This window comes from Diabrotica virgifera, chromosome 2, assembly GCF_917563875.1.
Source record: "Diabrotica virgifera virgifera chromosome 2, PGI_DIABVI_V3a".
Classification (NCBI taxonomy): Eukaryota; Metazoa; Arthropoda; class Insecta; order Coleoptera; family Chrysomelidae; genus Diabrotica; species Diabrotica virgifera.
The window spans coordinates 73,222,420-73,235,797 of record NC_065444.1 but is presented as its reverse complement, the minus strand read 5'-3'; the positions used below and the strand labels follow the sequence as shown (position 1 = coordinate 73,235,797).

Here is a 13,378-nt window from a genome sequence, read left to right as displayed (position 1 = left end):
AATTTTTGAGAATTTTTGACACTAGATTATTAAATTATGAGGTATTCGAGTACTAAAAGTTACTCTTACTTTATGTTGGTAAAATACTTCGTTTTTTGTTGAAAAGTTCTTTCAATTTTTTTTTCAAATTCCAAAAACGAAACACTTTCAAATCGATTTTTCTAGAAAACGGTGTGTCCTACCGACTTAAAGCAAGAGTACCTTTTAGAACTAGAATACCTCACAATTTAATAACCCGCTGTCAAAAATGCATAAAACTTAAGGACAAAAAAGTTATGCGATAAAATACCCGTTGCTCCACCCAAAACGGACGCCTATGACCGGTACTAGAAAATTGCAATGGATAGAATCGATTCATCTCTGAAAAGCAAATATGCATACCAATTTTCGTTTTTCTAAATAGAAGCGTTCTGGAGGTATTTAAGAAAAACTAATTTCATGACGCCATCTTCAAAGAGCTCTAGCTCCCTTAAGAAGCTTTTTCGGACTAGGTGAATTAGGTTAAATTGTCTTAAAATTATCTGAGGAATCTCCTGTCTTCGTTTGTCGGTAGAGTTTCTGGACACCCTGTATATGTACTTTCATATATTCTTCTCTTTGTTTCCTTCCTGATATCTTGTCCCATAAAATTGAATTGAGGGATTTAGTGATGCTTCTACCTTTATTGATTCTGTGTTATATTTCATCATCACTATTTCCTCGTTTGTTAAATATAGCTCCCAAATATTTGCATTGTTTCACACCAACAATATGTCCTTGTTCCAATGGTAGGTTTTCAATGTCTTCGTTTCCCACTATGAAGTATTCTGACTTGTCCATATTTATTACTAATCCTGCCTGTTGGTAATGTTCATTTAGCTTCCATATCATATAGCTTAAGTCATCTTGATCTTGGGCTATAACAACTTGGTCGTCCTCAAAGTATAATGTAAATAGGGAGGCGTCTCTCACTTTCAGTCTCATCGGTTTTACTGCTTTTGTCCGCCTCTGTAAGGATTGGTCAAGATATATTTTAAAGAGAGTGGGAGATAGACAACATCCTTGTCGGAGGCCTTTTGAAGTATTAAATGCCTCAGTGAAATTTTTGCCGTTTTTGATTCTGGTGTTAGTGGTCTCATATAACATTTTAGTTGCTTGTATGAGTTTTCCATCGATACCGATGTCTTTCATTGACTTCCATAGTTCTATTATGGGGACACTATCATAGGCTTTTTCTAGGTCGATAAGAGCGATGTGGGTTTCCTGATTTCTCTGTATTCTTTTTTCTAGTGCTATTTTTAAAGTGAAGAGATTGTCTATCGTTGAACGTCCCGCACGAAAACCAGCTTGTTCTTCATCTTGCTTTCCTTGAATTTCTTGTTCTATTTCATTTCTTAATATCCTGGAGTATAATCTTCCAATGGTGCTGATGACTGCGATTCACCTATAGTTTTTGGGGTTATTTTTAGGTCCCTTCTTATGTATGGGAGTAATATGTGATGTTGGCCATTCATCTGGTACTTTTTCTCCATTTAGACATCTTTCGAAAAGTTTTTTAAGCATATCCCATAGTTTGGGTGGTCCATATTTTATTAATTCAGGATTAATTCCTCCAGCCCCGGGTGCTTTCCGGGATTTCATAGTTTTAATAGCTTCTTCCACTTTGCTTTTATCTAGTTCTATTTCGTGTTCTCTCTGTATATCATTCTCTTTTTCTTGTATTCTTGTTATGTATTGTGGTCGTTTTTCTACTAATAATTCCTTAAAATGTTGTTCCCACTCTGCATCAGATATACTCTTAATTGTGTGCCTACCTTTTTGTGATGTTCTGACATTCTTTATCATCTTCCATGCTTCTGAATTCCTACTTACTCCTAATTGTTGATTTATGTATTCACATTTTTTGATCCAGGTTGCATTTTTTCTTTTAATCACTTCTCTTTTTACTTCTCTATTTAGGCCCCTGTATTGTTATTGAATCTCAATGTTTTCCTGATTTTGTAGAGGTTGTAGGTGAAGTTGTTTTTTCTTTTCGATATCTTTATCCCACCATTCTGGTTTCTTTCCGTTTTCTAAGTTTCCTAGTGCTTCTTGTGCTGCTTGTTTTATGCATGTTTTTATGTGATTATATTCTTCTTCGGTTGTTCTTTGTTCTTGATTTAGTTTCTGTTCAAGTCTGTTACGGTACAGATATTGTGTGCTTTCATGTTGTAAGCTGTCAATTTTATATTTTTCTATTTCTGGATCATATGAATTCCCGTTGTGTTCTTTTTCTTCGGAGTTATTTTGTTTCGGTATAAATGGAACATAGATTTTACCGATTACTAAGCGGTGGTCTGATCCGCAATCAGCCCCTCTGAAAGCTTTAACATCCTGGATGCTAAATTTTGCATTTTGTCTCAAGATTAGATTGTCAATGATTGACTTAAGTCTACGTGTATGTTGGTACCAAGTAAATTTATGGATATTCTTATGTTCAAAGAACGTGTTGTATATTCTAAGTTCATACTCCTCGCATAGATTAATCGACCTTATCCTATTATCGTTAATTCTCACTTCTCCATATTTTCCCACCACATTGGTATGGTCTTGTTTGCCTACTCTGGCATTTAAATCTCCTGCTATAATCAATTCGTGCATATTCGGAACCTGTTCTATTTGATCTTTTAATATTTTTTCAAAATTGTTTTTTACTGCTATCTGGGCATCGTCATTGGGAGCATATACGCCTAGAATTGTAATCGTTCTTCCTCTAATTGAGATGGTCAGTTTTATTATCCTTTCGTTTATAGCTTCCCATGATTTTATTTGGTTTTTCCATCGTTTGTTAATCATTACTGATATCCCTGCTTTCGCTCTTTCACTTTTTGATACTCCCGTGTAGCAGTGTATATAATTCTGAAGGTCTTCACAGGCGTTTCCCTTTTTCTTTGTTATAAAATAAAATATAATTCCATATTCTGCAAAAGAAAAACAATATTAAACTTTGTTACAGTCATTACGGAGACACCGCATTTCACTTCAATGCGGCACGGCTGAACAGCGACACGCAGTCGCTCATTCCTCGCTACTATGGTGGACGCCACTTCATTACGGTGGCATCCGCCTAGGCACAGTCGCACCTCAAGATACGGTGCATCTCTGCCAATCGAGCCATTGCTAGTTCAACACGCTAGCAACGACTGATTTTCTCATTCTCCTGGCTCGTCTTAAATATGCTCTCGATGCCCTCTCCTTCGGTTTCCTCCAGCGGTGCTATGAAGAAGGAATGCGTCAACACGGACACTCCTCCGGTCGTCTCTGGTAGATCAGCCCATCGCTTGCCTTGGCATCATATCGTTACAAACGTTTTTTGAGCTTCTTTTGCTGAACCGTTCCAATGTTTTTCGACAAATTGACGCGAACCGCTTTTTGCTCCTCTGTTAGCAAATGAGGGATCTTCTTCATGCAGTATCTTTTGGATCGAGGTCTTTGGAATCTTCAAAGATGCCTCCATCTCCCAGTATGTTACACGGCGGTCATTATTAATTAGCTGACGAACCGCATCAATGTTTTGCTGTGTGACTACTGTTTTGGGTGGACCTGGAGTGGATTCGTCGCTGAGACTGTAGCGACCGCTCTTCTTCTTCTTAAGGTGCCGAGACCGCTTGTCGATCGTTGGCTCTCATGTTGCCCAGCATATTAATAATCATTGTCTTATTTACACCCGCACGAAATAGTTCAGTGCTAGTTTTCCCAAACCATTGGCGTAGGTTTTTAAGCCAAGAAGCTGGACGGCGGCCCACACTTCTTTTTCCCATTATTTTACCTTCAACAAGCGCATGTGTTCTCTAAGGCTTAAAGGAAAATGGTTTAACCTAACCCTCTTCTCAACCCACGCACCAACTGAAGAAGCAAATGAAGACGACAAGGAGGAATTTTATGAAATTCTAGAACAACAGTACAGAATGGCACCCAGACACGACGTCAAAATCATACTGGGAGACTTCAATGCCAAACTAGGTAAAGAGGACCATCTTAGAGCGGTGATCGGTACACATAGCTTACACGATAACACCAATGATAACGGATCAAGATTGGCAGAGTTCGCTGTAGCCAACAATATGGTAGTGAAAACTACACAGTTCCAAAGGAAAAATATACATAAAGTAACCTGGGTGTCAAATGACGGAATCACACGAAACCAGATAGACCACGTGCTCATCGACGGAAGACACTCTAGCAATATCATCGGCGCACACAGTTTAAGGGGAGCAGAAAGTGACTCTGACCACTTCCTGGTCAGAATAAAAATGAGAACAAGGCTAAACACGAGACATCCAAAGCAACGCCAACAAGGAAACAGATGGGACATTTCAAGGCTCGATCTACCTGATAATGAACAAGATATCTACCTGATATCTACCAATATCAGTCACTGATCCAAAATAAATTGCAGACAATGGAAGAAGAAGATACATCAACACCAGAATTGACCATAGACCAGAAATTGCAAAATATAACAAACGCCATAGAAAGCGCCGCAGCGGAAACGATAGGGAAACAAAAGAATAACAAGAAGAAAAACCAGTGGTTTGACCAGGAGTGCGAACAAAGCTTACAGCAGAAAGCAATCAAGAGACTGGAGCTACTAACGCGACCTACAGAAGAGAACAGGGAAGACTACAACAGAGTAAGGACTCAAACGAGAAGACTTTTGAGAAGAAAAAAGAAACAGTACCTAGAAGCACGAATACAGCAACTCGAGGAGGAACATAGAACCGGTCAGTCTAGACAGTTTTATAGACATAAAAACAATGACGGGCAACACGATCAACAGCCCAAGATTTATAAAAGACGATGCAGGACAATTGCTCACTGACGACGAAGAGATAAGCCGCCAATGGAGAAAGTATTTTGAGCAACTCTTAAATACAGAAAACCCCACAACGACAGGGCAACAAAGACAGTACCAGTTAGCCGAACCTGAAATACCAGGGCCCACACTAGCTGAAGTAAAGTCCGCAATTTCGTCCCTAAAAAACCATAAAGCCCCAGGCCCAGACGGCATACAGGCGGAACTACTAAAAAAAGGGGGAGACAAACTACATCTTGAGGTATATCATCTTAAAAGAGAAGTCTGGGAAAGAAACACTGGCATGAAAGCCATATAATACCTATTCACAAGAAGGGAGACAAACAAATATGTCGGAACTATAGAGGAATATCGTTAATTAATACAACATACAAGATTATATCCATAATACTGTTTAGAAGATTAACTCCATACGCAGAGGAAATAATAGGTGACTACCAAAGCGGATTCAGACCGGGAAGGTCGACTATAGACCAGATCTTCGTCCTACGCCAGGTGTTGAAAAAAACTGGGAATTCAACCGCGATGTACACCAAATCTTCGTGGACTTCAAACAAGCTTACTATTCTGTTAGCAGAGAAGCATTGTGGGAGACTATGGTAGAAATGGGAGTACCTGGAAAACTGGTACGATTAGCAAAGGTGAGCACGGAGAACGCTTCCGCACGAATCAGAGTTGGCAGCAACACGTCGGAGGAATTCCTCATTGACACCGGACTTAGACAAGGAGATCCTCTCGCCCCCCTGCTGTTTAACTTCGCACTGGAACATGCAGCAAGGAAAGCTCAGCCACAACTGACAAACGGATTTGCCGCCCAAGGATCAAAAATACTATTAGCCTTTGCGGATGACGTGGACACAATTGCACAATCCACCAGAGATGCAAAAGAAGTTTTCACTCTATTCGAGAACGGAGCCAAGGAAGTTGGTCTTAAGGTCAACGAGGACAAGACCAAGTACATGGTGGTTACGAAGAACCCAAGACCAAGGGTTAGACAAAACGTAACAATTAATGAATACAATTTTGAAGTCGTCAAAGAATTTAAGTACTTGGGAGCGATCATAACATCTGAAAATAACTATGAAAAGGACGTGGCAGCCAGGATTATTGCAGGAAACAGGGCATATTACTCGTTAAGGACCCTACTTAAATCAAAAATACTCTCAAGACCAGCAAAAATAAGAGTATATAAGACAATAATTCGTCCCACAATAACGTATGGAAGCGAAACCTGGACTCTGAATCAGCGGGAAACAACAAAATTACTGGTACTTGAAAGAAAGATACTACGGACTATCTATGGGCCTTGCAGAGAAGAGACAACAGGAGAATGGAGAAGAAGACACAATGATGAACTCCAGACAATATACGGAGATGAAAACATAGTACGCTACATTAAATCAAACAGAATACGATGGGCGGGTCACGTACTAAGATCAAGTGACGAAAGACTTCTAAACGCCACATTCTGGGAAAGGCCCGATGGAAAAAGGTCAGTTGGTCGCCCAAGAAAGAGATGGAAGGACGCAGTAGCCAGCGATCTACGCAAAATGGGAGTACAGCAATGGGAAATAGCTGCTCAGGACCGACAACAATGGAGGGAAATAGTAAACGCGGCCAAGACTCACATAGAGTTGTAGAGCCAAATGATGATGATGATGATTATTTTACCTTGCATGACAAGGTTAAGTATGTCATATTTTTCTGGGTGACGCATTATATGACCAAAGTATTCCAATTTAAGCCTTTTAACTATGTTCACTACTTCACAACTTTTATTCAAAAGTTGCTTTCGTTTGTGACTCGTTCTACCCAACTGACCTTCAGAATACGGCGCTAGACCTACATCTCAAATGCTTCTATTTGAAAATCGAATTGAGTACGTGAGATTCTGTCCTCAATTTTTCTTTAAGTTCTTTGATGAATTATTCTGAGAAAAGTTTTCAATACATGACTCATTACGCTGATGGTGCGATAGTGGCTGCATTTTGTGGCTCTGTGTTTTTTTTTGGTAGTACAATAAATGTGGATTTAAGCCAGTCTTTAGGAATTTTTCCGCTTTTGTAGATTAAGTTGAATAATTTCGTAAGTACATATCTTAATGCCCTCGACACCTAAAAGCTTTAGTGTTTTTACGTAAATTACATCTGGTCCGATCGCCTTGCCATTTTTTGCGTTCTTTATAGCGTATTGCACTTCTTCCTTAGTTATTGGAGGACCGCCTATGTTATTCAGCTTTTCTAGTTCTCTTCTTTCATCAGCGAATAATTCCTTTATAGCGACGGATTTTACAACGTAGCGACCACGTTGCAATTCAAACTGACCGAACAGAGAAACTATTTCAACGAGACATTGCTGTTGGGATAATCCTCTGATTGGTGAGATAAATGTTCTCGGTTAAGATCCATTTTTCGACCATTTTCGTTAATTTCAAAAATTCACTGTGTCTACACGACTTGTTTTATCGCAATGAAACTTTGGATTTATGTCAACAAAAGATTGAGGTGACAATTTGTGTCGAAAGGTTTTTGTTGGTGGCGTCCTCTGAGCGGCTGTATGCAAAACTAAAAAGACAAACCTCGCATTCATATAACAATAATATATGTTATTTACTTTAGTGTTATATTTATTTATCTTAAGTATCAAACCTTAATTTAAGGCATGATATAGTTGATTTGTTTCATTTATCTGGACTTACCTGCTTCCATTGAATATTTTATGTAACTATAGAGTAATTTGTTTATTTATTTATTCCAGTAAGTGAAAAAGAATATGAAAAGGCCATGCTGTTAGCAGAAAAATATTTAGACTTTGAAACATTAGTAATAATATGTGAAGCCACAGACAACCAAGCACGATTGGACGAATACATGGATAGATTCAGTAATAATGGTTTTTCAGAATACGTCTACAATTGGTTCCTGAAAGAAAATAAGCAGGGAAAATTATTAGATAAATATAGGAAGAGCGGCAAAACAAAAAATCTGCAGACTCTAACACATTTTTTGTCAGATCATCCTTCGTTATCTTGGATGCAGCAAATATTTGACCATAAGTTTCCCGTGGCTGCTAATACATTATGTAAGTTTTTAATTTTATTGTTATTCTGTCGTCTTTATTTGTTGTACTAAACTTACGTGCATAGAAATCGGCCCACTTAAAAATTTGGTCATTTTTGATGTCTCATATTTCCTAAACCTGTTGGCCGATTTAAGTGATTTTTTGAACATGTTATAGCCTGATTCTTTAACAATGCCACTGTAATAATATTGTTGCTAAACAGGTAAATTTTCATTGTATACTGGGTGTACCTATCAAACTGTTTTTTCTCAAAGTTCGCATCACCCTGTGGAATATTCTAGCATTTATAAAATACTGAAATTAAAACCCAACCATAGCCTCAGGTTTTTTTAACATTCTTTTTTTTATTCATTCGTTTATGTTGGATAATAAAAAAGTTAGGTACTTTAACAGCTATACATGTTCATCAATACAACTTTAAGGGATAATTCTGCATGAAAAAATAATGACAGTTGGCTTTATAAACGTGTGTATGCAAATGTTTCGTTTCCGAGATACGGGATGTTGAATTTTTTCTTACAAACTGACGATTGTTTTAAAACCGGTTGAGATATGCCAATGAAATTTGGTGGCTTTTGAGACGTAGTTATTGCACATTTTTTGACATAAAATTAAGAATTTAATATTCACCATTAGCGCGCATACGTGTAATATGACAGATCATATTACCGGTATGCACGCTAATGGTGAATATAATTTTTTTAATTTTATGTCAAAAAATCCGAATTCACTATCTCTTAAAACCTACCAAATTTCATTTGCATATCTCAACTGGTTTTAAAGCAATAAATAAATCGTCAGTTTGTAAGAAAAAATTCAACATCCCGTATCTCGGAAATGAAACATTTGCGGACATACGTTAATAAAGCCAACTGTCATTATTTTTTCATGCAGAATTTCCCCTTAAGTTTTTCGCACTTATTTAAAAACACCGTGTATTGATGAAGAACATGTTTAGTTGTTAAAGTACTTAACTTTTTTATTATCCAACATAAACAAATGAATCAACAAACAGAATGTTAAGAAAACCTGAGGCTATAGTTGGGTTTTAATTTCAGCATTTTATAAATGCTAGAATATTCCACAGGGTGATGCGAACTTTGAGAAAAAAAGACAGTTTGATTGGTACACCCGGTATACAATGAAAATTTACCTCTTTAGCAACAATATTATTACACTGGTATTGTTAAAGAATCAGGCTATAACATGTTCAAAAAGTCACTTAAATCGGCCAACAGGTTTAGGAAATATGAGACATCAAAAATGACCAAATTTTTAAGTGGGCCGATTTCTATGTACGTAAGTTTATGTTTAGCCATGTTACTATGAAGAAGAAACATAACTTTATTTACATAATGCCCATAAATCCAATCTATGGCTTTTACTTGTCCAAAAAAACTATCACAATTACTATATAAATAAAAAAGTTATTCAAGATAGATATTTGTTAACGTTTTAAAGCGCCTTTTTCATGCTCCTGGGTGAACAGGTATATTTTAAAATGTAATGTTTTTAAAGAAGGAACAAAATTATCAAAACATTTGTTTTTAAAAGTACTTTCAATTTCAATTTTCAAAGCGGTCGTTTCTCATTTCCTTGATTGTAGTTTCGTCTTACTTAAATCCTACTTACCGCGCCAATTTCTATTATTGCAATTCATCATTTAATAGTTATGTCTCAATAGTATCAATGAATCATTGTTAGAAATACGTGGGTGATCCGATAAGTACTTAGTCTTTCCGACCGATGGTGCCACTGTCCCAAGAGAAATCTACTATCGTGTAACACATTATTGTAGACGGCCTATGTCAAAATCTCAGCAGAATCGGACTCGTAATTTTGTTTTGACCGCGTGTGGAAGCGAGCGTGTCAGGGGATTTTAGAAAAATGAAAAAAGAGCAATATTAGTAGATTTCGATTCTTGTTGTTGGAAGAAAAAGCAAGCGGCAAAATCGAAGAGCTTGAATGCTATGTACTCTTCTCCTTCGATGGCGTCCGTCAAAATTGGTTTAGCGAGTTTCAGCGTCGTCGCAGGTCGGTTTTTGATAAGTCACGCCCAAATGTCCCGAAAACGGATACCACGAAAGATAACCTGAAAAAAATTTACGATCTCGTATTGGCAGACCGCCGAATGAAGGTGCGCGAGATAGCTGATACAATAGGCATCTCAAAAGATAGCGTGAGCCTTATCCCTCATGAAATTTTGCATGAGAAAGCTGTCAAGCTCAAATCTCAAGACCACTTCAGAGCAGTATCTTAGGCAGTTTAAGCGTAATCTGAAGAAGTTTCTACGTTGTTTCATAACCGTCGACGAAATATGGATCCACTGGTGCACACCAGAGACCAAGGAATAGTAGATTCAGTGGACGTCGCCCCGCGAACGTGCTCCGAAGAAGACGAAGATTGTCTTATCGGCGGAAAGGAGATAACCGCCGTTTTCTGGAATTCACAAGATGTGATCTATATCAACTTCTTGGAAAACTGCAAAGCGGTCACAGGGTTTTACTACGCCGCATTATTAGGTTGATTCGACGCCGAATTGCAGAAAAACAGGGAAGAAAAAAGTGAAGTGAAGGCAGAGAAGAAAAAAGTGCTTTTCCACCATGACAATGCACCGCTTCAAACGTCCGCGCGCCGTCGCCATCGCCAAATTGGGCTACTAATAGTCTAAGAGCTAGTGAACCCTCCGATTAAAGGTCTTCCTGTAAGACTAGAAATTTGTATAGTGATAATTCATAGCACACACTGGCGAAGCGTCCATGTAACCACTGTTACCATTGGTAACAGTTAAAAATCTTGCAAATAAATATGTATTTTATGACGATGAATAATTCCATTTACTATTTTATTTTATTTTTACCAATAGAAATATATTATTATATTATGTGTTAATAGTACCTAATTCAGTAAATAGCCAGACACACGAAAATATTGGCGAGTTTATGTGACTCAGTTGCACTTTATTATATTCTGTTACCAGTCTCATTTGTGGTGACAATGAATGGTTATCTCGCTGTCGCTCGGGCGGCTCGGGACCGGCTAGTGAAAATTTTGAAGGAGCGATGGGCGTAAGCGCGCTGTGTATATCAGTAGGGCTGTTACCAGATTTAAATTTGCTAACAGTACCTATAATAAAAAGTGTGCGTGTAGTTCACCATGGATGAGTGTCGCTGCGTAATCGATCAACTACTTGAAAAGTAATTCTGATTGAAAAATAAAATGAGATTATTGAAAATGAAAGACCTATTTTAAACAATTTAAAAAAGGAATTTAAAAAATTAGCTCGATATTTTAAATTTAGTTGGTACAGTGAAAATCCTTGGTTATGTGGTTGCAAGAAAAATAGACTGTATTGTTGGCCATGTCTTCTGGTTTTTACAGAAAAATGGGTGGACCAGGTTCACGATTTAAATAGTTTTAGAGTTTTAAAAAAGAGACATGAAATTTCTCCGTTACCTACATGTAAGATGTATACCCAATTTGATTCAGTTTGGCAAAACAAGAATCAAAAGTTCTCTTAACCAAGCATTTAAAGCAAATATTGCTAAACATAATGAGTTTGTTAAAAAAAATAGGTACTCGTATATCCTTAGCTCACTTATAATAGATATGTACCGTATGTTTTTTGGCCGAACAAGAATTAGCGTTTCGTGGTCATTTTGAGAGCGACGGCTCTGACATTCGAGGCAATTACAGGAAATTGTTAACATTAATTGCCAAAAAAGATCAAAAATTTTGCCAACATCTAGAAACATCAACTGTTTTTTCGAGAGTTTCAAGTGATATACAAAATGATATTATTGAAGCTATATGTATATACATTTAGCCATATCTTCATTTTTTTAAATAAGATTTTTTGCATCTGGTTTTGGTAACACTTTATAAAAAGTCACGCGTCGCCACTGATAGCACACCAAGGCTAAAAACCATGACCTGGCAAGCATCAGCCCTGCACGTGTATTACCAGGGCCTGGATTCCGTGCACTGTAGATATCTACACCTCGCTTTCTATCGATGTCAATTTTCGTAAAAATATTTGAATTTTAGCTTTAATTGAATTATTTTCTAGTTTTGCTAGGTTATACTCTAATTGATGCTGAAGTGACACTTAGTAAAACAAGAAAATATTTGAATTAAAACTAAAAATTCAAATATATTGACATTCATAGAAAGCGATCGGCGCGATGTCAATATATTTTAATTTTTAGTTTTAATTCAAATATTTTCTTGTTTTATTAAGTGTCACTTCAACATCAATTAGATTATAACCTAGTAAAACTAGAAAATAATTCAATTAAAGCTAAAAATTCAAATATTTTTACGAAAATTGACATCGATAGAAAGCGACGTGTAGATATCTACAGTGCACGGAATCCAGGCCCAGGTGAATCGAAAAGTGCATAGTTTAGGGAAAAAATAATCTTTCTCCTGTAAGGTTTAAATTTAAGTATGTGTTTGAGTAAGTCATTTAGAAGAAATGTGTACAATACCAGGCGATTCTGAACAGCATAAGACCTTGCCAGGCGAGGGGAAAGATTAGGGGTTTTTCCTAAAATCATTTTTTTTTGCATCGAACAAAGTTTTTTTAGGTTTTTGAATCATTCCAAACAGAAAAGGTCTTTAGTGATTTTTCCCTTAGGTTAATAGTTTTTGTTATATAATCAATTAAAAATTTTGAAAATTGCGAAATCGAAATTTTTAACCCTAAATCGGACATTTAACTAAAAATTTCAATGTTGCCAAGGTAGGTAGATATTCTTTAAACATTGTTTGATCAAATCCCGAAGAGTTTTTTGCAATACAATATCGAAAACCCCTTTGTTTTTTAATTGCTAATCAAGTGGGCGCGACACTGTAGTATAAGTGAGGACATTTGAGTTTGAATAAATTCATTATCTCGAGAATGGGCAAATTTGAAGAGAAATCCTCAGACAGGTCGATTTTTATTCTTAAATTAGGACTTTTTGGCATGTGTATAATACTAGTGACTTCATCCATCTGGGCGTGATGACGTAATTGATGATTTTTTTAAATGAGAGTAGGGGTTGTGGGATAGCTCATTTGAAAGGTTATTTAATTCTCTATTCAGTAATATAAACATTAATATTTATACATTGTGTACAAAAAAAATTTTTTATTAAATTAATTTAGACAAAAAGAAGAAAAATAATTTGTGTACACCCTGTATAAATAATTATGTTCATGTTTATATTACTGAATAGAGAATTAAATAGCCTTTCAAATGAGCTATCACACGACCCCTACTCTCATTTAAAAAAATCATCGATTACGTCATCACGCCTAGATGGATGACGTCACTAGTATTATATATATGCCTTCTTCTTCTTTACGTGCCATCTCCGCGACGAAGGTTGGCAATCATCATTGCTATTCTCACTTTCGACACTATAGCCCGAAAGAGTTCAGTTGAGCTGCATCCAAACCATTCTCTGAGATTTCTCA

General features: G+C 36.8%; 1 protein-coding gene across 1 annotated transcript in view; it reads left to right on the top strand.

Annotated features, from left to right (window-relative positions):
* LOC114336066 (nuclear pore complex protein Nup133) overlaps positions 1–13,378 on the top strand; it is a 77,782-nt gene that overhangs the window by 55,943 nt on the left and 8,461 nt on the right. The window contains exon 12 of the mRNA XM_028286385.2: positions 7,592–7,915. Within this exon, the coding sequence (XP_028142186.2) occupies positions 7,592–7,915 (324 nt within the window). The remainder of the gene's footprint in view (positions 1–7,591; positions 7,916–13,378) is intronic.